Source organism: Papaver somniferum, chromosome 11 (assembly GCF_003573695.1).
Source record: "Papaver somniferum cultivar HN1 chromosome 11, ASM357369v1, whole genome shotgun sequence".
NCBI classification, from domain to species: Eukaryota; Viridiplantae; Streptophyta; class Magnoliopsida; order Ranunculales; family Papaveraceae; genus Papaver; species Papaver somniferum.
The window spans coordinates 54,492,008-54,519,943 of NC_039368.1; the positions used below are offsets into that span (position 1 = coordinate 54,492,008).

General features: G+C 36.7%; 1 protein-coding gene across 1 annotated transcript; it reads left to right on the forward strand.

Moving 5' to 3' along the window:
• Positions 1-15,018: 15,018 nt before the first annotated feature.
• On the forward strand, positions 15,019-18,001 carry LOC113322274 (protein trichome birefringence-like). Its single transcript, XM_026570336.1, has 5 exons — positions 15,019-15,924; positions 16,033-16,225; positions 16,434-16,627; positions 16,765-16,923; positions 17,147-18,001. The coding sequence occupies exons 1-5, from the start codon at positions 15,170-15,172 to the stop codon at positions 17,598-17,600; spliced, it is 1,755 nt and encodes a 584-aa protein (XP_026426121.1). The 5' UTR covers positions 15,019-15,169; the 3' UTR covers positions 17,601-18,001.
• Positions 18,002-27,936: the final 9,935 nt, after the last annotated feature.

Below are 27,936 nucleotides of genomic sequence, written 5' to 3' on the forward strand. Positions count from 1 at the left end.
GGGTTCACTCCAGAAAAGTCAGATGCCCTGAAAAAAGTTCTTGGATCAAGCTCCTCTTCTTACTCCTCTGATGATGTGCATTCTTCATAGTTTAGGGGATTGCTAAGACTGTTCATAAACCTTAAAAATTCTTCAGGATATTTCTTACCCATCAGAAGTAACTTTCTTACAGGGCAATTCTCTTCAGTTTCATCACCAGGATCTTCTAAAGAAGGATAAATCTTGTCAATCCATTCTAATAGCTCTGCTGCATTGCTAACAAGACAAGGGATATCTTCTATGTTTTCCTTTGGGAACCTAAACAATACACAAATAAAAGATATGAAACTTCATCACATTGAAACATGGTTCTAGTCACCAAGTCGGCATGGTCGATAATCTAAACATTGTCGACTAATACTTAGTCGGAGGGGTTATAATCATCAACCACGCCGACTAACACACAATCGGTAGGGTCCTATTCAAGAAAGATGCCGACTATTAACTCAGGAAAATCATGTGTCTTTGACATAAAGTCGGGATGATACAAGTATAAGAAAATGTCAACTAGAGAAAAGTCGGCAGGGTTGGTTACTGATTACCATGACGGCCCTGGTTAATGTTTCACAGTCGCCATGGCAGTTATGAAAAGTCGGCATGATATTCATGTTACGACCCTGCTGACTACCAATTACATCCTAAGGCCGACATCCTATTTTTCAAAAAACCCTGCCGACTAAAAACCCTAAAAATCATCATTTTCGATTTCTAATCTATATAACAATCAGAACACACAAAACAATAATGGGTTTGAGTTTAGACATCACTTACAGTCTCCTTTTCGCCGGTGGAGGGTTCTTTTCAACATTCCCAGGGATTGGATTTTCGGGTTTACTGATTTCACTAGTTCCAACTTTTCCCTTACCTTTCGTCTCCGGTTTGGATCTTTTGATATGTCCTGTTGAATCTGTATTGCTGCTTGAGCGTTTGGAATCAACCATTTTTCAGGAAAATCAATTTGGACGATTTGCAGAAATTAAAGAGGATGTAGATTAAGAAGAAGAAGAAAAGATTAATAGTTTTTTAGATTTTTAATTTTAGAGTTATCTGATTAAGTAATGGGTTAATTGGTTCAAGCGTATTAAAGTGAACTCACCCATATTTGGCCTCCCCTTAATAAGAGCACTAGGTCCATTTAAATCTGGGTATACTCCAATTAATCTGGGTATACCCTAATTTGTCCGGGTAAAAAAAATATCTAGGAATTACTAGGTAGTCAAGGAAACCCAGTACCGGTTACTCTCTAATCCACCCCTAGAATAAAATTATCCGCTGGTCCAAAAACATGTTTTTGGACCAGAATACTTATTCCCTAGTCCAAAACGTGCGGGTCACACAAGACAAGTTTTTCAAAAGTACCAAAAATACCCTTTCTGCAACTCCACGAACAAATCAAATTCAATTTCTTTCTCTTTTTTTCATCTCAGATTGTTTCTCTTTGGTTTTCTCTGCTCCTGCGTTTTAGTTCATCACAGTATCTGGTAGCGTCTTTTAATTAGGCTCATCACAGCTATTATCTCGTAAATTATGTGTGCTTCGAAATCAGATTCGAACAAGGTATTTATCTCGTAAATCATCTTCCTCTGCTGTTGTTCTTGGAATGTTGATGAATAATTAGGTTTATTCTGATCCGATTTCTATCAGAATAGTTGTCTATGATGTACATTGTTATCTTTCTTTTATGATTTCAGTTTTGTGATGATTTTATATTGTTCAATTCAGTTTCCGTTCGATTTACATTGTGATTTTTGTGTGTTTCAATTAGGTATCTTAAAATCGAATTAGGTTAATCTCAGATTCGAACAATGTATGTTACTATAATCACCTTTTCTCTGCTGCTGTTCTGTTTTAGTTTCTTTGTAATCTGATATAGGTTTGTTTTGTTAGATAGATCGTGTAGTAATTTTGTATTCTCTTTTTGATATAGCTGCAGTTCTTCTATTTATAGAAGATGAAACTCAAAACATATTGATATGTTGTAAAATATATTCTACATGTTATATACCAATACGTACTGCATATAGCCTGCAAATATATCTTACTAAAATACAGTAGATGCCAATACATATCAATATGTATAACTTATATCCATTCAGAGACTTAGTTAATTTTTGGATCATTTACAGGGTTAACATGTCTGACGTTGCTCCCAAACCAGACTTCTCCATCTATTCTCATGTATACCATAAGCAATATCATTTTGCATATGAGGTTACATTGTTTTCAACTTTAGAGGATTTGAAATTTTGCATCTGTAATATGTGGAGCTGGTTGACTCCATCTACTATTCTGGTTAACTATTTCCAGAATCAAGCGATAGTTCCTATTCTTGCCGATGTAACACTCCAGGGAATCTCTGCATTACATTCTTCAAAGCAATCAGCTTTCTTTGATTTGCACGTGGATGTAATTTCAAATGGCGCGTCTAGGCGTATGGAAGTTGACAGTAATGCAGACTTAGTTGTAAGTGCAAAGAATAGTTATTTGAAAGAAGGTAAAGAAGCGTCAAGAGTGTTTTTTTCAGATGGTTGGGATAAGATTTTTGATGATACAGATCAATTATTCTATGGTGGTGTTGATGCCGTACGTATAGCATGCCAAAAATACTGCATGAGAACTGGATATGAGGTAATTAAGAAGAAGAATGACCTTGAGAGATTCACCGCCGTATGTAGTGTGAATGGTTGTTCATGGAAGCTTCACGCAACTTCCATTGGTAGTTCGATTGATGTTTTTAAGATAAAGGAATATGTGGGAAGGCACACCTGTGGCGGTGGTTATATGTTGAATAATCCAAGAGTTACAAAAAAACTCATGAACAGTCTAATTCATGAGATGGCCAGGCACAACCCTCGCATAACACCAGCAGAGATCATAGATTATCTTAAAGTTAGTGGTGGCATTGAAATCCAGTATCACCACGCATATCATGCAATTGAGTTGTCGCATAAACAGATTTTTGGTAATGATGTGAAGTCGTACACTGATCTTGCTTGGTGAGTGAATGTTGTTAGGGAAACAAACCCCGGGTCATTTATTGATTTCGATTTCAATGATGCTACAAAAAGATTCAATAGACTTTTTTTTTGCTTTGGAGCTTGTATATAGCGATATAAACTATGTCGTCCCATGATTTTCTGTGACTGTATATTTCTCACTGGAACTTTTAAAGGAGGTCTCATGGCAGCAACATGTCTTAATGGCAATCAAGGTAACTGGTTCTTTTTTTTTGTTATGTAGTGTCTGGTAGTTAGATCAGTCATATTGACCTTACTTCACTATCTGACAATGAGTATTGACCATACTACATACTACATATTGACCTTACTGAGTATGAGATAAACCATACTGCATGTGAAAATGTAGTGTCAATCAGTTGCTTAACATGTTATTATGTAGTGTCAGGTTTTCACATATCAACAAAGAGGTAAACCAACTGCATGTCAATATGTAGTATCAATATTAGTTGCTTAACATAACTAGTAATTCCTTTTTGCAGGATTTTATCCGCTTGCGTTTGCTTTAGTACCTGGTGAAGACAATATCAGCTGGGAATGGTTTTTCAAGAAACTGAAGGAGGCTTTGAATGATGATCGCCCAATCACTTTTATGACTGACCGAGGTGAAGGGTTGGTTAAATATATTCCCAAAGAGTTCCCTGATTCTCATCAAAGATATTTTTACTTCCATTTGGACAAAAACTTACCTATTGCAAAGTCTGACGAAAAGTATAAGGAAGTGACTGATGCTTTCCGAAAGGCAACATATGCTCTTTCTCCTGCAACATACGAGGAAGGTCTTCAAGAAATGGTTAATTTGGGAAGGCCTTGGGTTGCTGACTACTGCCGTAACATTCCAAAAGAAAAGTGGTCCAATGCTTTCTTCAAGGGTTGTAGTTATGGTTACACTTCATCTAGCGTTGCTGAATCGTTCAATAGCTGGATTAACAAAGAGAAGAAATTACCTGCGTGTGCGTTCGTTGACTCGATCAGGTTTGTATCAGTTTCCTTAGTCACAGTACAAGCTTATATTAGTTTTCTTTTTGTAACCGTATTAGCATATATGTTCTGTTAATCTACGTATATTTTTAGTATAACATACTTTGCTATCCCCTTGTCGTGTAGGATACGTATGATGAAAATGATGTCAGAACGTCGTGAAGAGAGTCTCTTGATGGAACCAGAACTGCTAACCCCTACGTATCAAGCCTTGCTTGAACTACACATCCAAATTGGACGTCCCTGGAAAGTTAGCCAGTCAGATGATAATCGTTATGAAGTGCATTCTCCAAGGTTAGCGTTTACCCCTAATCTCTATCATCTGAATGTTATTTACTTTCTCTTTCTTTTTTTTAAGTACCATGTTTCTGTGAGAACATATAAATATGTACTGTGTATATTAGGTGTACTGAAAAATAACACATGAATATGTACTGTGCAGATATCATATGGTAGATCTAGAGAGAAAAACTTGTACTTGCCAACGATGGCGCGTTTATGGTTTTCCATGCTCGCACGCTACTGCAGCTATTACTAGATATGGAGGAAGGATTCTTGATTACGTTGAAGATTATTTCAAAGTTACCACTTTTCGTAAGCTATATTCAATAGCTATTAGACCCGTTCCTAACCACGACAGGTATGTGTCTTTAATCAGTACATTTTCATATTTTGCATAACAATATGTAATGGTAGATACCACTTACACATGTAATAGCAATTGAAACTGTCAACATAAACCTACTTACATATGGATGTTACATACTGATATGTAATGTTAGATACCACTACATTTTTTTATATTTTTTTTTCAGGAACAATATACCGTTTACATATTCATATGTAGTTGTGGTTCATTCCATTTATATGATACTGTTTTTTTCTCACAGGCGCGATGAGTATCACGTAGATGATATCGTTCTCCCAGCAGAAGTAATTAGGTCTCCACCAGGCAGGAAAAAGGGGAAACGTTTTAAGTCTGCATTTGAGACTAGTAGAAAATCTGTCAAGTGTTCAAACTGTAATTTGAAGACTCATCACAACAAGGCAACATGCAATCTTATCCGACAGTATGAACTTTCTGAAGAATGATTTTGTGTCAGGTATGTATTTCAGTCAGATACATATTAATGTCTTAATTAAGTAAGTTTGATACAATACAATGTACTTTTAAGCAAGTAGTGTTCTGATTTCTCTTTTTCTTTTATCACAGGCTTGAAAGTGCAGCAGAATGTTATATCGATGATGTTGCCAGATTCCTTTTCCACAATTCTTTCCTCTAGCCCTTGTTCTATTCTACCGTTTTTCTTTTTGATTTTGTCAGTACCAACTGAATTTGGTTAGTAAGTATTTCATTTACAGTACATACATTACAAGTGTACTGAAAATACTGTTTTTGTTGTTTCTTAGAACATCTTTTGGTTTTTGAAACATTATAAGTCTATCAAAATGTAGTTATTGTAGTTATTTTCGAATAATGAAATATGTTTTTAAGTCTATCAAAATGTCATTATCTATCACCAGTAGTGAAGTATTTACATACTGAAATTACATGTCAGTATTGTAGTGTTAGTATCTACCACTACATACTGATATGTAGTGGTTGTAGTGTAACCATACTAGATGTTTGTAACAAGAAAACAATTAAATATGTACTGGTTTGTGGTTTAACCATCTTCCACTAAGATTATTAGAACATCTTTTGGTTTTCCAGCTGATTCACCATCTTTTGAGGGGGAAGCGCCCCCTCGTATCAACAACACAAAATCATGTTTAAGTAACACAATTGAAATATCACTACATTAAAGTTAAACCCAAATTCAAATTAAAAATCACTGCATATTAGATATATGTTTTTGAACATTCTTGAACTCATGAAATGAAATGAAACCAAGAATAAAAAGAAAAGAAAATAGGTAAATAGTGATATGTACTGTCAGATTACTTTTAGCAAGTAAGACTATTTTTGTGTCATCTGCCAACTGATTTCCGGTGGAGATGCTTTCAGCAATTTGCATGCTAACGGGACCCTTTTGTTACGAATCTTCGCTTGCACTTCTTCATCATCTCCCAAAGGCACTCTGATGAGTGCTAAAAAGTGCATATTCCTATATATTTTTCTTGGCATTTAACTCATCTTTTGTGCGTTAATTCTACATTTTATCCCATATTCTGTATTTTCATTGTTTTCAAGAATAAATATTTTTCTTAATTAATTTTGCATTTTTAGGTAATAAATAAAGTTAGATGAATTGCGGAGCGGAAAAGAGCAGAAAAGTAGTGAAAAGCCGGGAGGAATCACGCAAGGAAGCCGCGAAGAATGTTGTGCACAAGACCAAAAGGCTAGAAGTGGGCTTGAAGAGGAAGAATTGTTCTTAAAGAAGATATGGGCTTGGCATACCCAAGGCCCAAAACCCTCACCCAAATCCATTTCCTATATCCATACTTGTTTCCCTTTCTAGCCGTCAGATTGGATCATCTCAGCATCCTATGGTCGCAGCATCGCCAGTACATCAAAGTCTGAAGCTCCTGTCTAACACTACAGCACCTAATTCCATCTTGAGCCGTCAGTTTCGTTGTATCAGGCATCCGACGGTCGATACCATCCTCTTCACTTGTAGCTGTTAGATCAATCTATCATTTCCGCATCCCACGGCTCAGCTTTGCGAATCATCGAGACTTGATGCATCCTCTCAACACCCAAACACCTAACACCTATACCCTTCAGCCAAACACACCTTACCCAAATTCTCATCTTCCTCCTTCGATCAGTCGAGCTCTGCTCCTGCCAACTCCACCCTCTCCGTCACCTCAACCACCACCACTCCCCTCCACGAGCCGTCAAATCCCCAAACACTAGAACCCATCACTACCACCTAATCCCCCATCATTCTAGCCTACTATTCTATCACTTTCTCCTCTTCACAGTTCCTGAAACCCTAGGAGAGAAAATGATGGAATAGCTCGAGCTAGGGAAATTGTACCAGAAGAGTGAGCAGAAGAGGAAGAGGAAGCGTGGGTCAAGCTAATTGAGTGGATATCAGAAGTAGTTGGTAAGAATTTTTGATTTAATTTGTAAACCCTAATTTTAGAAATTAGGTATTTTGGGGGAATTGAAATTGGGTATAAATAGAAGGCCTGGGTGTTGTAGAAGGCATGCCTGGATTAACCAGAGCATCAGTAGAATAGTTTAAGTTTTTTTCCAGTTTTGTTATTTCCATGAACTGTAGCTTTGAGGGTTATCAATCTTTTCAATTCCATGATTCTCAATTCAAATGCATTGTTAATTTTAGCTGTTCTGAACTCCAACATGTATTTAATTTGAGTGTGTGATTGTTACAATTTATATCAAGCTCCTGTTCATGTTTATGTTATGTTTTGTTCTTATGATTTGTTCTTAGGATAGTTTCATTAGCCCTAGCATTGTTATGTATCTTTTTTCTGAATGTTGAGTGAGTTTTCATTGCAACTTCATGCTGAATTCACATGCCTTTGACTAGTTGTACCTTAAAAAGACAACTAGTACTTTGGAAAGAACTATAGTTGAGCTTAACATTTCAATAAGAGAATGCATATCATGAACTAGGGTGAAATCAAACCCCTTATTTCACTGATCTTCTTAATCCACAACTTCTTTCATCTTCATTTAGTTTGATGTTTCATGTCCTGTTAGTGTCTTGTTTAATTCTGTTAGTTCAATTCATTGTTAGTTTTCATATCCTTGTTTAGTTAGTTCACAGCTTAGAAAACAGTTTAGGAAACTTCAACTTACACACCCTAGTCCCTGTGGATTCGACCCGTATTTGCACAAGCTACAACCGACACCGTGCACTTGCGGTTATAACATGTAGGCTTCCTCTTGCTCTTATTTTATGTCCCCTTTCAAAGCCTACCACACTCCCACATATTTTCTTTTTGACATCATCTTCATAAAATGCATCACAAACAGTAGACAGTCTGGCGATCCCCCTTGTTGAGGTGCTTCACATTCATTCACTATTACATTCTTCATTGTTACTTTGTTCTTATCCATCAAGTACACGTTGATAGGTACGTACATGTAATCTGCCATTTTGCAGGCGTGTGGATAACAAATACCTCCCCATTCATCCTTAGAAGAATTGTAGTGGTTGAACACCATTTTTTCGCAGTCATACTCAAGTAGCGTCCAATGAAGATTGTGGTGGCACATTGGTACAAGAATCTTCTTGATATTTTCATCCATCGCCAATATTGGTTTGTAAACAGAATCATGTGTTGCTCCTTTGAGGTTATCCGGGAACTCGACATTGTACTGAAAACATGGATGTACTTGAAATAGTTTATATTTAATTTTGTTTTATGCAATATTGATATGTAGTGTACCTACCCCTACATACTTTTTTAATTTTTGAATATGTGTTGTAGTAAATATGCAGTGTAAGATAACAACTTACCCAAGCGGACGGATCCAGATGCAACACAGGCAAGTATTTCCTGTATACTTCGTGCATCGGTTGCTCATTCTGAAATTTGGTGTTAAGCTTGTATTGTGCGTAGTTGAGAAGATCTTGTTCTAATAAATCGTTCTGCACCAAGTCATCAACTGTAGTTCCACTTACACAAAGACCACCTTCTCCCACTCTCCAAGCAATTGAGCTAGAAAATAAACGACGTAAAGGTTAGTATTCTTTGTGTAATAGTACATACTGATATGTCTTTCTCAGTATTTTTTATACAAATATGTATGTATATCAAAAGTACATACACAAACTAATAGTACATATCAATATAAAAGTGTCAATTGAGAACTCACCTAAGATTTTTTGCATTATTGATGTATGTGGAAAGAGTACTCTTTTGTTCATCGTTCATGTCATTATAGAATGGTGATTTAGTCAGTTTCCGGAAATACTTGCGCAATTTAAGCTTTCTCTTTTTGTTTAGTGGTAGTGCTTCTGCAGCTGCAGCTTTCGGTCCTTTATATGATGGTGAGAACTTACTTCCACTCTCATATATATCATCTACCTTCTTTGCAGGATGGGAACGAGTAACAGGTCTGGTGGGTGTTGTTACCTGCTGCTTTTCGGGCTTTGTAGCACGCTTTTTGTTCACTTTTACCATTTTTTGTTTCTGGCTTGGGCTAAACTGTTCCTGCATTTTTAATCAACATAAAAAAATATGTAAATATCTATATTGCATAAAACATAGTTACATCACCTAATCATTTTTGAAAGCATGTAGTGGTATATGATTGTATGGTATAGTGATTTCTAGTGCTATCATACTGATATACATATCAGTATGTAGTGATTTGTAGTGTAATATTAACTACACAAAATGAGATTTTTAGTACATATCATTCACCTGTGATGGAACCTCCAAAACATCTTGCGAGGGGACATCCAGAACATCTTGTGATGAAACATCCATAACATCTTGTGATGAAACATCCAAAGGATCTTGTGATGCAACCTCCAAATGACTTTTTGAACTGGTTGTAGGTATGTATTCTTGTTGCTTACCTGTAACTTCACCTGCATCTTTCGGTTCAATGGGTTCTTGTTGCTCAGTTGTTTCTTGTGGAATTTGTAAAGGCCGCAAATCTCTTCCAAACAGATTATCAAATTGTTCTCGTAAGTTAATACCAAAAAGACCATCGTTGTTATCTGGAAGGAGGTCTGCAAACTCTTCGACATAAACACCAATGCCAGAGTTTGCCATTTCTATACAGTCTGGCATAGACAGCTTTTCAATGTGTTCCAAACTCGACATCATAGTAAACAAAGGTACATCCAGCAAACGAAACTCTTCCGCCGCCAATCCGGCGTTATACTCTGGAAATTTATGCGAGTTAACTACAACTGAAGACTTCATTTCTAGCATAGTTGTAAGCAACTCCTTTGCTGCTTCCTGCCTAACTTCAAGTTGATCAACCTGTAAAAATCAATTGAAACTGTCAACAAAAACCTACTTAGCTTGAGTTTTTGCTATGTCTACCACCACAAGAATGTACTGTTACATATAAATATGTTCCACTACAAGAATGTACTGTTACATATCAATATGTAATGGTAGATACCACTACATATTGATAAGTAACAGATAGATATGGATATGTAACAGATAGATAGTGGTATACAGGAATGTACTGTTACATATTAATATGTAATGGTAGATACCACTACATATTGGTATGTCACAGATAGATATTAATATGCTACTTACCTGTGTGTTTTCTTTTCCCTTTTTCTCTTGTATCTCTTTGACTTTTTCCTCCAAATTAGATTTAGCCCAATTTTTAACCTCAGAACGCGGAACTTCAACATCATGGAACTTCAATACTGAAGTTGTTGACAATTCAACCTCAGAGGTGGCATTAACATGAGTTTGATCTTTCGGTGTTGACAAACCAACTTCAGGAATGTTGACATTAGCATCTGTTTGATCTTCCGGAGAACCTTGCATTTCGTTCTCAACTATTTGGTCCACATTCAACTCTTCATTGGGGTTTCTTGGAGTAGGTGTACATCCCAAGCTAACATAATCTTCATGGCTGGATTCTCTCTACAAAGGGAAAGCTTTCCAGTAAATATCATGCAACATGAACTCAAGCTTTGAAGCGTCACTCCATTTGGAAGATATTGTATTTCTCAAATCATCGTATTTAATCTTCCAATCTTCTCCCCCCAATACTGAGTCCTCTTCTTCTTTCTCTTCTTCCTTCTCTTCTTCCTCTTCTTCTTTCTCTTCTTCCGATTCGGAATTCTCATCTAAACAAAAAGCATCATCATTTGCTTCCTGTTGAATCCTTCTTGAAATACGATTAAGGATTTGTCTTTCTTCGTGTGTTATCTCATCTTTGAAATCAACATGGAACTGGTACAAATCAAATAAATGTAAAAAAGCAACTACATATTAGATATTACCAAAAAAAAAACATGTCGTAGTTCTTTCTCTATTAGATACACAGGGAGAACTACATATTGATATGCTAATAACTATATATCAATATGTATCACCACAAATTGATATGCTAATAATTAATACATATTGATATGCTAATATGTAGTAGCATATTGATATGCTAATAACTACTACATATTGATATGCTAATAATTACATATCAATATGTCGAACTACGTGTACTTATCAATATATATTTTTATTATGACAAAATATGTACGGCAAGTTTACCTGATACTCAGAAAGATCAATATCCTTTAGGAACTCAGCACATATCTTTGTATGATTCCACCTAGCCACTCTTGGCACATACATTCCTGCAGGTTCTGTCACTATATCCTCGGGCGCCACCAAATGGGTATGCTCCGCAAACCATGGCTGCAAAATATTGATATGCAGTATTAGATATACTGTAAAAATGTAGAAAACACATAAAACAAAAACATTTTGAAGTAGAATAAACAAATAAATAGATTCTTACCAACAAATAAATAGCACAACCATTTGTGCGTTCTACGGATTCCACGTTTTCGTTCAGCTCTTTCTCTAAATGAGAATGGATGAGGTCAGGCCATGAAATATTCTTAGCCTTCTCAAGATCAAGAACGAAACCAATATATTTTTCAGTCAAAGCGTTTGCATCACTTGTAGCGAAAAATAATGAAGTGCACATATACAAGCAGATAAGCCTAACAAGATCTTCGGCATCTTCCTCGTCTTCTTCAGAATCTTCATTTGATTGATCACCCACGCTTTGCAGAGACTCTTCATCAGACTTCTTCTTTTTCAGATTAATTGGTGTTCGTTTAATGATATTCAAGATTGCCTTCACAATCATTGGCCTAGTCACTTTATCACCAGCTTTCATATCAGTAGGAAAAGTCCTTTTGAAAAATTCTGTTTCACGCCATCCACTTTTTTTATTGACTTGTGTAAGCCTATAATCAAGATATTCCCTATTTGGAATTCTCGGCATCCCATAAATAAGTGTCATTTCTTCTGGTGTGGATACTAGCTCATTCGGTTGGCCATGCCTTTTAAAGACAAATCTAAGCTTGTTTGGATCTTGACCCCTAACGTAACAGCATAACATTTTCGTCATTGTATCTTCAATCTTCAACCAATGTTCCAACTCAAATCTTGTGTACCAGAACATTAGGAACAGGTTACCGAATGATGCTTCAGAAATCATCTTCAGCTGCAACTCACTCAACTCAAGGTTTTCAGTGGACTTCGCAATAGCCTTCTTAGTGGTCCTAATAGTCTTCGCAAGCCCCCACAATCCCCTGAAACCGCCACGGTATAAACTTCGTGGTTTTCTAGCTCCTTTCTTACGCTTATTAGCACCTACACAATAACAAGAACCAAAAACTAATACAGTACATATCAATATGGTATATCAAATATGTAGTTACATCATCAATATGTAGTTGTAATATTTACCAAGTCTTGAAACTACATATTATTAACAGTACATACGAGAATATAAGTATCTACCTCTACATATTGATATGTAATATGTTATGAGAATATAAGTATCTACCTCTACATATTGATATGTAATATGTTATGAGAATATAAGTATTTACCTCTACATATTGATATATAATAGTAGATACCACTACGTATTATTTTAACTACATATCGATTTGTAATAGTACGTATGGCATATGTATCTGCTTTGATACAGTAAAAATGTAAAGACACTTAATACCAAAAACAAGCACAACAATGCATCATTACATACTCATAAACATATGTTATTAAGGATACATATTATTCATACGCTTTGTTCTTATATGTAGTTGTACTACATACCTTCTACATTTGCTTTCCCCTTTTTGTTTTTGGTGAATGAGTAGCAGCTCTCAAGGCAACTGCTTTCTTCCCCTTCTCTTCCCCTACACCATATCAAATATGTAGTTAATGTATCTACCATGAACATGAAACAACTACATATCAAATACCACAACATACTGGTAATTTTATAACTACATACTGATAACTACATATGAACCTGCCCCCTCGTTATTAAGAATTATCTTCAGTTTTAACATTACAAACCTTCTTTCAGGAGCGCTTTTGCTTTCCCCCTTTTTTCTTTTCCCTTTCCTTTTGGAGAAGGAGTAGCAGCTCTCAGGAAAAGTGCTTTGTCCCCCTTTGCTGGTGGTGAAGGAGTAGCAGCCATTGTCGTTGTTTTTCCTTTTGCTTTAGTAGTTGCCGCTGCTGTTTTTCTTTTGCTTTTTGCTTCAGGAGCAGCAACTGCTTTCTTTCCTTTGGTTTTTGTTGTTTTTGTAAACCAAAAGTTTTGTACACATTACATATTACAGGCAGATAATAATATGTAGCACACATATCAATTTGAGATGCTATCATTACATATCAATAACTACAAATTGCAGACAACATATTGATATGTTGTACAGATATAAAACATATGAATCACACACTGCATGTCAATATGTTGTGTCAAATTACATACACAACAGATGAAAAACATGTAAAACATATGACTCACAGAGATGTTGTGTTTCTATTGAACAAAAAACATATGAATCACACATTGCATGTCAATATGTTGTCTCAAGTTACATATACAACATATGAAAACATGTATACCAGACACTACATACAAATATTTAGTGATTCCATTGAGCATAGAAACACACACTGCATGTCAATATGTAAGAGTAAATTGCATATACAACAGTTGAAAACATGTAAAACAAACACTACATACAGAGATGTAGTGATTCTATTGAGCATATGTAGGATATTAGTTGAACATCACTACATATCTACAGTTTTTCATCAGCATTACATATTGATATGTATTGCATGTCAATATGAAATTCAACAACAGTTTTCTAAGTATTGCATGTCAATATGAAGTACAAAATTAGGCTTTACTTTCTTCTGATTTTTGCTTACCTTCTACCTGAGGAACATTTGTTCGTGACGGAGTACCAACTTTACTCATACTCCTTGTTGTCGGAGATTTAGCAGCAGGGGAGGATTGTGTTGGTGAATCATCAACATTTTTTCTTCTTCTTTTTACCTGGGTTTCTTCTACAATTTCTTCTGTAATTGTCCGCTTGATAGTTCTAACCATTTTTTCTCTTCAATTGAATGAATAAAAATTAGGTTAGGAACTGATGATTTATGTAATTGATTAGGTCAGGAACTGATGATTTTTCTGTAATTAATGATTTCCGAAATCGTTTTTCAGATGAGTTTGATTGAGAAGAAAGAAGAGATAGAAGTGATTGGTAAAGAAGAAATTGAATGTCTAAAGGAGCGGTTCTGTAACTGAAGAAACAAGAGAGAAAATCGAAAATGAAACTGAAAATTACTTTTAACGTGTCTATGGGTAGATAGATAATTTTAGACAGGTTTAAACTTTATTGGACCAACCGATAAATGTGTTATCCTTCTGGACTAGCCAGTAACACGGGTCGGAATTACTGGACTAAATAAGAAATGTCTCAAAAAATATCGTAAAGTGGTCTATAAATAGCATTGCAAAATGGGATTCGTCATGTTCACTTCAGTGGTATCTTCAGCTCAGTTTGCATGACTCGCTCCGATGTATATCCTGCCGACACTGTACACATATTTACCCCTACCAGCCCTTGCCTTGTACTCATCAAACTGGTGACCCAAGCTTACATACGGACACTGCTACACCCTACATGTACTTCCGTAATTTCAAAGTAGATGACTGAAAGCGAAACCATATCCCAATGTTTTCTAAAGCAGAAAATCGGATTAAAAAAAAAAAAAAACTCCGGTAGAAAATCCAAGTAAGTAAAGTTTCGGCAACACATTTTACGGTAAAGAAAAGAACTCAAAATGTTGAAAGTGAGATGAAATGCAGAGATACAGGCCCATACTGGACTCGCAGAGTAAAGGGCCAATTCAGTTTGTCCAAGTGACCGACCACATGTCCCACCTAAATTCAAATCAGTGGCACTTTTGATATTAACGGGAAAATAAAGACCATACAATATACATTTCTGTCCAATATTACGCTGATCGCCTTTACAGCTTTCCTAAATCTTCTGCTTCCAATATCCCCCATTACCACCTTGTTTTTCGCTCCACGAAATACCATTTTAGTCTCACCAAAATCTCCTTTCTTCTTTCTTGTCTCTTCAGTTCAGACTTTCTCTTTTCAGAAGAAAACCATGGTAGATTCAGAAAAGCAACCCTTTAATGGAGATGGTGGTGGTGGTAGAGGAGGAGGAAGTCTTATTTCAGATATCAAAAATCTCTTCTCTGTTTTGAAAACGAGAAGAACAACAGTTTTTGCCTATGGTTTTATGTTTGCTTTTGTTATTTTCACTGCTATTGTTGCTTTTAATCCTTCTGCTAACTTTACTTCTCCATGGTTTAATAATTTTTTCTCTACTTCTTCTTCTACAATTTCCGATTCTTCTTCTACTTCTACGCCATCTAACTTCTCTTACATTTTCCCTAATTTTTCTCAACCTACTCGACAAACTAACCCAAATTCAACTAGATCAGTTAATACCAGTAATTCAACGGCTATTGTTACACCACCATCAACAAATCCGACCAAGTTGAATCTGACGGTAACAATTGTCCCACCACCACCACCATTACCACAGAAATCACCTTCTGTTGATAAGAACAAAGTTTCAAATTTTACTTCTTCGTTACTGAAAAACACAAATAATATTTCCTCTAATGGCATCAAAGCTGTCAACATTACAAAGGAAGTAACGAAGAACAAAGTGAAGGGTTCATTGATGAATTGCAATATATACGATGGAAACTGGGTGAAAGATGATTCATATCCACTTTACGAACCTGGGTCTTGCCCACATATAGATGAATCATTTAATTGTCATCTTAACGGTAGACTTGATAAGGATTATGACAGAATGAGATGGCAACCAAAGGATTGTGATATTCCAAGGTGAGATCTTTGTATTTTTTTATTGTTAGTCTCTTCTCCTGTTGGGGGTTTGGTTAAATTTAATGAAATTGATCGAAAATCGTTTCATTTATTTATGTGGTAATGCAGGTTGAAGGGAAAAGATATGCTGGAGTTATTGAGAGATAAACGTTTAGTATTTGTTGGTGATTCTCTTAATAGGAACATGTGGGAATCACTTGTCTGTATATTTAGAAATTCTGTTCCAGATAAAACCAAGGTGTTTGAAGCATCTGGTAAACGTGAATTTCGAACTGAAGGTGCTTTTGCTTTTATATTCAAGGTATTCTATCCTTTTCTGTTCTTAGTAATCTCTAATTGGTTTTTTAAGTGCATTTTTTAGTCCAAATTTCGTCCTTTTCTGTTTATTGTTTAGTTTAGTATTTGTTTAGTTCAGATTGCAGCTATAATAACTGTTTGTTACTTAGTTCTTGCACCAACCTCTTAGATAAACATTATTGTTTGATTATGGATTTGGCTTGAATTGATAGGATTATAATTGCAAAATCGAGTTTGTCCGATCTCCATTCCTTGTTCAAGAATGGGAAATGCCAGATACTAATGGGACCAAGAAGGAAACCCTTCGACTCGATGTAGTTGAGAAATCATCATCAATATATAAAGATGCAGATGTAATTGTCTTCAACACTGGACATTGGTGGACTCATGATAAGACTTCAAAGGGGTATGTATACATATCCATTTACCGGTCCTGCTGATTTCGCTCTCTGTCTTTATCAGTAGATGAGAACTTCAATTCAAGTCAGTCAAAACAAAGGAACTATTCAAAGTGAATAACTGAATTATTGAACAAATTTGTAGGAAGGATTATTATCAAGTCGGGAACCATGTATTTGGATCGTTGAACGTTGTCGATGCATTTCATGAAGCTTTGTTAACGTGGGCAAAATGGATTGATGCTAATGTAAATCCTGCAAAGACACATGTTCTGTTTAGGGGTTATTCAGCTTCTCACTTCAGGTAATTGACTTACAAACCTGTAATCTTAATGCCACCTTTACATTCTACGTATCAATGTATCCGTTTTAGGGGATTTCGATCAGGAAATTTGTTCTGAGATCAGAATTCCCATGTATTAGTTTCTTAGATTATCTTAACTTCATTCCAGATACACTCTCTGTGACTGAAAGAAGAAGTTAGGAAGAGCAATTTGTCATCTTTCTAACTATCCTGTTTATTTTAGTGGTGGCCAATGGAATTCTGGTGGTGCATGTGATCACGAGACCGAGCCCATTAAGAATGATGTGTATTTAACAGCTTATCCACCTAAAATGAAAGTATTGGAAGACATGAAAACACCGGTTAAGTACTTGAACATTACAAGAATGACCGACTATCGGAAAGATGCTCATCCATCAATTTATAGGAAAAAGAATGTGCCAGAAGAGGAACGTAGATCTCCGTTGAGGTATCAGGATTGTAGTCACTGGTGTCTCCCAGGAGTTCCTGACTTATGGAATGAGCTTCTTTATGCTGAACTTTTAATCAAACATAACCAGAAACAACAGCAGCTCCGACAACATGAGAAGCAAAAACAGCAAGAACGTCAAGAGAAGCAAACACAGCAGCAGCCACAACAAACACAGCAGCAGCAGCAACAACAACAAGAGAAGCAACAAATAAAGCCACAAAGTTAGGTAGGAAAACAAAACTCTTAGAGATTGTTAAATTATTTTATTTATACGTTGATGTGCAGTTGTATCATAGTCTTATCTTTTTTTGTGGATGAAATAGTATAAACTTGTAGGAGATCCAAGAAATAGTATTTTTGTATGAAGAAGAGAAAAAAAGAAGAAAGAAAAGTGGTGCGTTCTCCACTGGAGAGAAAAAGAGTGTGTTAGGTTTAGCTGTTAATAATACCTTTAAATTATTTAATTACGTTATGTTATGAGAAGGGAGGGTAATAACAAAGGCTATTGCTAGTCTGGACTCTGGACCTCTTTAGAGTTTGCTTGCATGCCTTGGTGTTGCTCTCATTGTTCTCTGCCACCACCGTTGTTGTCGCCCCTTTTATGAATATATATACAATTCAAAGCCATGAGACATAAACCATTATGCTACCACTATTCATTATGCTACCACTATTAGTTGTGGTTGCTCTTCTTTTTAAACCATCTTGATTAAGTACTATGATTACTGGGATTGGGTGCAATACAAGAAGAAACGGTAGGTTTAACGTTGGTTTGTATGCTAGTTCATATTCATCTGGATCAGTCGGGATGCAAATGGAAGTTGCAATAGTACTCATATCGGCAGGAAGTTATGAGCAGCTTCATGTGACAGAAACACTTTATTTAGCTTATTTTTTGAAACCAGGATCTAGCAGATTTGACACCGTAGAAATGCGGTTTGGTTCTATCAGTGTGTATCAATAGTTTCTACAAAATGAGTACAAAATTTATGCCTTGATCAAGTGATTAGTAATTTAACTGGCGGTTTGATTATCTATCATTTAGTGTTTACGTGACATGTCAATCCGACCAATTAATTTCATTCTAATGAATGCAACAAAAAACGATTCTTACCACGAAACTAGTTGTTAATTACCACAAATCAAATGAAAAACACAAACTTAGATTTTTGTTCTTCTTTTTTGAACTGTAATTAGATTATTCCTTAATTTCTTTTAAAGCCGTTCCCGACATTAATTAAAGTTTGAAATTAGGGAATGGATTCTTGGTTTCTTCTCTTTTTCTTCAACCCCGCCATCAGGACCCATATCATCAAGTCATTAAATTAGTGGGGGACTCTTGAGGGACACACATGAGTTAATATAGTACTCGTATTATGTGATTTTGTGGATGTAGGAGGAGGGTTGTACCACCGACACCTAAGATCCCCCATTTCTAAATCATCCCATTCCCACCATGTGTACCGTCAAATGTGAATGTAGGGAGGAATTATGGTAACATAGTCGGTAGCTTCTTATCAATGTCGACGTCTAGTGGTCCTCCTCAAGGAATAAAATTGCTTCTCTTATCTCTCGTGGTACGAGATAACTAGAAATCATCAACACTAGAGCGAAGAAAATACTAATCAAAAGCTCTGTTTTCGGTATCTTCGAGTTCCAACGGTGCACATAATTCATTAACTATGTCCGCTGACATGCGATGTTTGCCACTCGAGTAGGTTTCCATAAAAGCTAGAGCATGATGATGTGAACCACTTTCACAATTCCTTTCATGTGCTAGTATTTGTTTTGCAGAACACCGACTTTAAACACTTGTCGTACCATTTCTACTACGCATTACATGGAAATGAATAATGATTTATGGCTCACTTTCTGTTAAGGTAGGCGGGCCCTAGAAACAGTTTTGTCACGTCCTTGGTCAATCAGGTAGTCAGTGCTTAGCGTGTCATCAAAGTCGAAGTCAAGATAGTTTTACCGATCTTAGAAGAGAAAAGAGAAAAGAGAAAAAGAAAAAGAAAAAGGTGAAGACAGTTCATTAGCTAGCATGAGAAAAATGTTAACACGAGAACCATAATGCCTAAGCATAATTAGTGGATCCTTTTAACCAGAATTCCGTTTTAATATCCCTTAGATTTGTATTTATGCTACGCACGGGACATGTGGTATTTGCAATAATGAACTTAAAGTCGGAAAACTCATTCCGTTCATAATCTTATAGCCTGGATATTATGATACTGCCTCTTTGCAAGATACTAATAATATGAATATTAGATCATGAATTATTGATTAAGAATGAAACGAAAAATATAAGAGAATCATATACTGATCTTCTGATTGATTGATAAAAACGGAGAAAATGAATTACAGTTTATGTTACAAACAAACGCAGATATTTAAGACTGTCTCATGTATACATTGACATACAGTCAATGTTAACCCGTCCTGATAGATAAACCAATAGAAAATAGACAGCATGCAATAAGAGAAACCACTGGATGTGTGATAACACATAGATTAAGTGTAAAGGAAGTGTTAAGTAGAGTTAACTGCTATTAGCCCCCCTCGTAGGCAGACAACGGCTGAATTTTCAGTAGCAAATCTTGGTCCTGACAAGCCTTTTGTAAAAATATCAGATACTTGATCAATTCTAGAAATATAAGAAATCTGAAAGTCTTTTGATTAAACCAACTCTCGCGCAAAATTACAATCAACAGATACATGTTTCATTCTTGTGTGAAAAATTGAAATGGATGAATATGATATAGCACTTTGATTGTCACAGAGTATAGAAGGAGAGAATGGGAGAAAAATGTGCATATCCTTCAGCAGCTTGCAAATCCAAATAACCGCAACAACAAAGTTAGCTGGGCTTCTAATTCAGCTTCAGTGGATGATCTAGCAACAATATTGCCTCTTACTAGACCATGATATGAAAAATATGCTATAGCCATCAGTACTTCTTCTGGAAACAGTATCATCTTCCCAATCAGCATCATTGAAACCATGCACTGCAGTTAAGCCTTTGCCGAACAAGATGCCATATCAATAGTACCCTTTATAAATCTCAAAATTCTTTTAGATGCAATCATGTGTTCAAAAGTATGACACTTCACATGCTGACAAACTTGCTTTACAGCATAGCAAATTTCAGGCCTAGTCCGTGTAAGATATTGAAGAGCACCTACAAGAGATCTGTTGGGAGTTGGATCAAGTAAAACATCACCATAAAATGGCCGAAGCTTGAAACTAGGTGGAACTGGAGAGGAACATGGTTTGGCACCACTCATGGAGTGTTTATCTAACAAGTCTAAAGCGTAACTTGTCTGAGAAAAAAAAAGACCAGTAGAGTTCCTTTTGACCTCAAGACCAAGAAGACAATGCAAGTCACCCAAATTCTAGATAGAAAAATGACCCTGAAGCTGAACAATTAAATCATTGCAATATGACGGAGTTTCCTATTATTAAAATATCATCAAAATATACCAGTAGAAAGGTAATTCTAGAACCAATCTTCTGGATTAACAATGAATAATCAGCTGGGGAGAGGATGAAGTCAGATGATAAATGTACTTGCTGCAATTTGGCATACCATGCCCTTAGATCCTACTTTAAGCCATATAAAGATTTATGTAATTCGCAAGCATAAGTTGGATGACCATGATCAACAAACCTAGGAGGCTGAGACATGTACACTTGTTCAGATAAATTTCCATGAAGAAAAGCATTACTAACATCAAGTTGTGTAATGACCAGACAAAATTAACTGCAACGGCTAGAAGTATCCTAATTGTAGTAGGTTTTGCTACTGGACTAAAGGTTTCAGAATAGTCCAAACCCTCTTGTTGATGAAATCCTTTAACAACTAATGTTGCTTTATATCTATCAATAGCACCATCAGGTTCATGTTTGATCCTAAAGGCTCATTTTCACCCAATAAGATTCATCAAAGGATGAAATGGTACCTTAGTCCAAGTATTTGCATCTTGAAGAACAATGTGTTTTTCAACCGAAGCTTGTCTCCAATTTGGATTCTTGTTAGCTTGACTGAAACAAGTTGGTGTTGGAGGTCGAATCTTAGCAAAAATAGCAGAAGAAAAGGAATACTTACTAGAATAAACATAAGCAACCAAAAGTTCTGGAAAAAAAACTAATCAGGAACTTTGTGAAATAGAACCTCATAAGGTATCTTGAAGCCAATGTAATTTGTAGGAAATCTGTTAATAATATAATTTGCAGTAGAGAATGGATCAACCCAGAAAGAAACACTTGAACTAGAATGAATGAATAAGAAAGGTTCTACCAATATTCACAAGATGTATGTGCTTTGATTCAGCTGCATCAATCTGTTCATGTGTATGTAGACAAGAAAGCTCATGTCTAATACTAATATCATCTCAAAAGGATATTAATTCATTATGCAGAAACTGACCCCCGCAATCAGTTTTTATTGTTTTGATACAATATTTGTAATTGTTTTTCAATTTGAGCTTTGAATTCAAAGAAGATCCTCTTGAAATCTGGCTTATCAAATAAAGGAAAAATCCAACAAAATTTGGAGAAATCATCTATTATATTGACATAATATTTGTAATCAGCAGAGATGAAAATTACAAGACTTTGACCCCAGAGATCCATATGTAACACTTCCAAAGGACAAGAACTACAATGACTAGATAAAGTGAAATGCAATTTGTGATTTTTACCTGATTGACAATCACTACGAAAGATATGTGTCATAACAATAGAAGGTAAAGATAACAAACATGAGACATATTTCATAGCTTGGAAAGATGGATGAGCTAGTCTTATGTGCCACACTTCAGATGAATAGTAGTGACACCGAATAGAGCTTTATTTTGTGAGTTATTGATGAAGTGTAGAGGATAAATACCATTATTGTGAGGTCCTTGCAAAAGTATCTTCCTAGTTGACTAGTCTTTCATATAAAAACCAGCATAATCAAAAGTTACTGAGCAATGATTGTGTGAGGCGAACTTATGAACTGATAGAAGATTTTGAGCAGAATTTAGCACCAAAATAATATGTTTAAGATGAATGTGTAGTTTGGTATAGACTTCAAGGAAAAAACAGTATGAGTAATTGACATACCTTCTCCATTTGCAACCTATGAAGCACGGTTACTTTAAAACTGGTAATGTATCTGTATCTGCGACGTTTAGTATCGGATACTTGGAGAAACCTGGGGATACATATCAGATACTTCATTTAAAGTATCCCCCTTTTTTAATTGCAAAAAGGATAGGGATACTCTAGAATACCTTTCAGATACCCGTAGAGGGGATATTTTTATACATAAAATCTAAATATTCATAAATATTTGTATACATGAACATATCGAATATTTATATATAAACCTAATAACTTGTTGACTATAAAGAAAGAACACTTAGTTGTTATTTTATGGTGCTTCATCTCCAGTGTTACAAACATTTAGCTTTAAGGTTTCTTGGGCAGCCATGTTCCCGGTGTTGTTCAAATAGAAATGGAGCACGTATAATTTTATCCATTCAATTAAGAGAAATAATACCGAACCCCAAAATACTGAGAACTTAATGTTGCACACAATAATTAATAATCTACAAAAGGATCATAGAAAGTAGAATGTGAGATATTATTGAAGATGCATAGATTCACTTGACGTTGTGGGAGAAGTTGAAGTAGTATATCCTTTTGCTTGATGAGCTAGAACTAAAAATGATAATATTTGATGAAGAAAATATTAATGGGTGAGCGAGATTTTAGGCATGACCGAATCAGTAATGAGTGTATACGCAACAAGCTTGGGGTAGCGTCAATCGAGGAGATGCTCACCCAACATCGGCTACGCTGGTTTGGGCATCTCCAACGAAGAGCACTAGATGCTCAGGTTCACTTAGGGCGTATAAAACGTGCGACAGGAATAATGAAGCGTAGAGGCCGACCAAAAATGACGTGGAATGAACTTGTTAAATGGGACATGAGCCGACAGAACTTAGAGAAAGACTTGGCGTTCGACCGAAGTGCGTGGAGAGCAGCGATCCATATGAAATAACTATGTGAGATGATTTTCTTATTTCTCGATTGTCTTTTTAGCAGTATTGTGTAAACCGTGAACGTGTAAACTGTCATGGAAGAATTGTGAAGAGGGGACTCTCCCCGTAACTCTGCAACTAGCCGGATGATGAACGGGGGGTGGGGGTGGGGGACTCCACCCGTAGACCTGCAGCTGGGACATGGATTAAGTAGATATACTACTTTAATGGTCGCGATAATACCATTGAAGTTGTGACTACTCACCCTCTGTACCAAAACGAACGCGACGCAGGATGTGTCAAGGATTTTCTCCTACCTCTGTGCAAGTTGCGTCTAGGCAGGCAAGTCGACGTAAATGTTTTGCCACACTTTTATGAGATAATGTCTTTTGGTGGGCCCGGAAACGTGTATAAAAATGATGCGATATGAAAACGCGGGCCTACAGTAATACCGCAAGTGCACGGTCGTCAGTTGTAGCTCGTGCAAGTACGGGTCGATCCACAGAGATCGGGTGTGTTTCGGAAGTGTTTTAGCTAAATGGGTTCCTAGATTTGCTTTGGGCTTAGAAACCCTTTGGAAGTGTTGGGCTTAATGTACTATTGGGTTTGTTCTCAATAAAAGGAACTGAGCTTGGGCTCAGTATGTTCTTTGAAGTGCAAATGGGCTTAGGACTTAAACTTAAGCTTTTGATTAAGCCCACAGTGGAATTGGATTGGGTCTTAACCTTAACCTAAACTGGGCTTTGAGCCTTAGTGAAATGGGCCTTAGTGAACTAAACCTTGGGCTTTTGTTTCAGTCAAGAATCTGGGCCTTTGGGTTCAGTTGGCTTGGTTTAGCTAGGCCTTTGGGCTTCACTAGATTGAATTTGGGTTCAGTTGAACTTTGGACTTGGGCTGAACTGTGGACTTGGCTTGGCAGGCAGCAGCAGTAGTAGTGGTTTGATGCAGGAACTGCAGCTTTGGCAGCAGCCTTGGCAGGAGAAATATCAAATAAGGCAGCAACAGTGCAGCAGATGAAAGTGCACAGCAAGGCAAGTGCACTACAAGAAAAGAAGTAGCAGCACAAGCAGCAGGAGAAGCAGCAGACAGTACTGCAGGTCTGAACAGCAGCTGCACAAGCAGTGCAAGTAGCAGCAGCAGTCTGCAAGGCCAAGAGAAAAAGCAGTACTGCAGCAGCAGCACAAGGATGAGGCAGCAAGAATAACAAGTAACAGCAGCACAAGGCCAAGAGAAAAAGAAAAGGGAGCAATTAACAGGAAGAGAAATAGCAGCAGGGGAAACAAACAATGAAAATGCAAAACAGAAAATGCAGGAAAACCAAACAAATGAAAGAAAACAATACTAACAGATGAAGATGGATGGCAAACTAGGGCATTGATTCCACCTCTTAACCTAGACTAAGTTGGATATTCCAATTGCAACCAAAATGTCCTCCCAAGGTACTAGTTATCTGATTAAAGCATAACTAGTCTGAGGTTTGGACCATAAGCAATTCACATGGGTTGCTGCACTTTCAGTCACAGGGGGATCCTAACTACACTATATGCATGACATACAATGTGAGAGCAATGTGATGAGAGGCCAGAATTGTAGTCTCCTACACAGTGGCATTAAGGTTTCATCTTCACCCTAGTGGTGAATTTAGAACATTAAACTAACAAACATCAAACAGATACACACAACAACATCATACACAGCACAATAAAAACATATGCAAATGGTTAACAGTGCAATGTAACAGGAGCAAGATAATAACAGTAACAATTGAAATTAAGCTAACCCAAATTGGGTGGAAACTTGGCTAGTCCAAGAACCAGTTTTTCATTCTACAGCACCTCCCTTTTATACCCAAATTAACAAATTAGGGTTTCAACACATTTTCCCCAAAAAATATCACTACACAGTACAATTAGGGTTTAACTTATTACCCAAAATTTAGCTTCCAAACTCCAAAATTTGCTCGACCCATGCTTCTTGATGTCCCTCTGATGCTCTTCCTGCTCCTATTGTCCCCTAATTTCTAGCTATTTTACTCACCCCAAAACCTAGGGTTTCAGAGGTTGTGAGATGAAGAAAATAGCTAGGCTAGGGTGTTGTCGGGTGTTGGAGATGGTGGTGGCAGTGATGGAACTGGTGGTGGTGAGGGAATGGTTGCGGCAGAGGAGACAGAGGAGGAGGTGGTGTTCTGGTGGTGGCAGGACATGGCAGGGGGGTTGCAGAGTGTTTGGGGAAGAAGAAGATGGTCGACTGATTTTTGGGGAGAAGGGGGCGTTTGGTAGAGGTGTAGGGTGTTTGGTACTGTAGTGTTGAGCGGTTTCAGCGAGGGATGATGTTTCGCGATCTGGTCCGTGGGATGTGATGATGGTAGGTAGATCGGATGGCTAGGAGAGAAGCAGTTTGTAGCGACCGTTGGATGCGGAACACAACGAAGTCAACGGTTCTAGATTAGGTTAGGTGCTATAGTGTTGGGCGGAATCATCGGGATTTGATGCACAGGCATAGGAGCGACCGTTGGATTCAACTACCATCTAATCTGAAGGCTTGGAATTTCAGCGCTGTGGTGCTTGGCAGAGACTTCCGATTTTGATGCTCTATGAAGGAGCGACCGTCGGATGCTTCTGAGAACTGATCTGATGGCTGAGAACGGAGGCGCTTTTGTGTGTAGAAAATGAGGTTGTGCGCACCATTCTTCGCGGCTTCCTTGCGTAATTTCTCCCGGCTTTTCACTACTTTTCCGCTCTTTTCGCTCCGCGACTCATCCGAACTTTATTTATTACCTAAAAATGCAAAATTAATTAATAAAAATATTTATTCTTGAAAACAATGAAAATACAGAATATGGGATAAAATGTAGAATTAATGCACAAAAGATGAGTTAAATGCCAACAAAAAGGGATAAAATATATACAATATTTGGCACTCATCAAATACCCCCAAACCTGAATTTTACTTGTCCTCAAGTAAAACAAAACTAAGGAAATCCTACCTATACCACTGTCGCTGGTCTCTCGAATGCATTTAGCGTATGCACTAAGCCTTTTAAACCACTAAGTGTCACTAGTGGACGAGTTGAAGTCTCGTGAAGGTTTGCTTAGAACGTACCTACAAAGTTCTAGGTCAAAATATAAGCTCAGATTCCATCAAATGTGACATGTGCAAGTCAGTTAAGCTCACAGCAAAATGGAGATGTCAATCTAGCTATCGAAGGCACAATCCTAGCACTGATAACAAAAAAGACATGTGATAAGAGTGTAAAGTGTATCTACACATGTGTAAAGAAAGATCTGAAGTTATGACTACTAATCACCAAGAGATAGTTTCTCAGGCTAAGAACTGAGGTCGAAATCTAGCTAGCTGTCCGGACTTTACGAGAATTGTGAATGAGTTGGAGGTATTTCACAATTACTCGCGTTGTACATCAATGGCATACACCCTCCTTGCTTATTACAATGAAACAACAAAATGACTATTTACATGACTCTTATTTACATTGACTACTCTCTTTTATTTTTGGAACAAGAGAGGATGGAATTGATAAATACTTGATTGATTTTTTTTTTTTTGAAAAGAAACAACTTTTGATACAAATACAAAAGGAAACAAAAGATTACATGACACTTTGCAAGAGGTAGCCATTTTTGATGCACCCAGTTAAATTCGATGGTTGTTTTTCTTAATGTAACCTCCACCTTCTATCCCAACCAACCAAAGAACAAGCTAGTCAAGTTTCGTTCAGTATTCTAAAGTGATTGGCAATCGTAACTTCCTATCAAACACCTTGAAGATCGAGGCCATACATGTATTGGTAGATCGTGCGCGTGCAAATTTCTTATCACTATGTGAATTGTGCTAGAATCAGGGTGCCTAAATATCTAGACTAAGACTCCTAATAATTACATATTTGCACAAGAGTCAACATTTCAAGGTAAATGAGCTCCATTTTTTTTTATGATTTTTCATTTTTTAATTTTTTTGGAATTTTTCAATTTTTTCAAAAAGATGGAGTTTTGTTTTCAATTATGGCATATTATCGTGGTATCTACTCTATACCCCCAAACCTAAACTAAACATTGTCCTCAATGTTTCAAAATATGGAAAGAATTAAAATGCAACATATGGAAAGGGACATGCTGAGTAGAGTAAAAGGAGAGAGAATACCCGATTTCGGCGAAAGCAGAATTAAAACTCCGTTATCCAAGGCAAACCTCCAACATATTCGGAGTCACAATGGATGAGCACAAAATATATACAAAAGGAAATTTAACTAACACATTATCTACAAGAAAATTTGGTTTTTAATGGGATTGGACTTTTTGGGAAAAATTTGGTTTTGTCGGGAGACATTTGGCTTTGATGGGAAAAAGAAAAATTTTGGTTTTTTAGGGAAACATTTGGAAAACTTTGGTTTTTATGGGAGAAATTTTTGGTTTTTGAAATTGGGAGCAAGCCCACTGTTGGTCCTCTAATGGAATGGGAGGAAGGCTGCGGCCCACGAAACACTAAGTTTTAATTTTGAAAGTTTAATTTGGC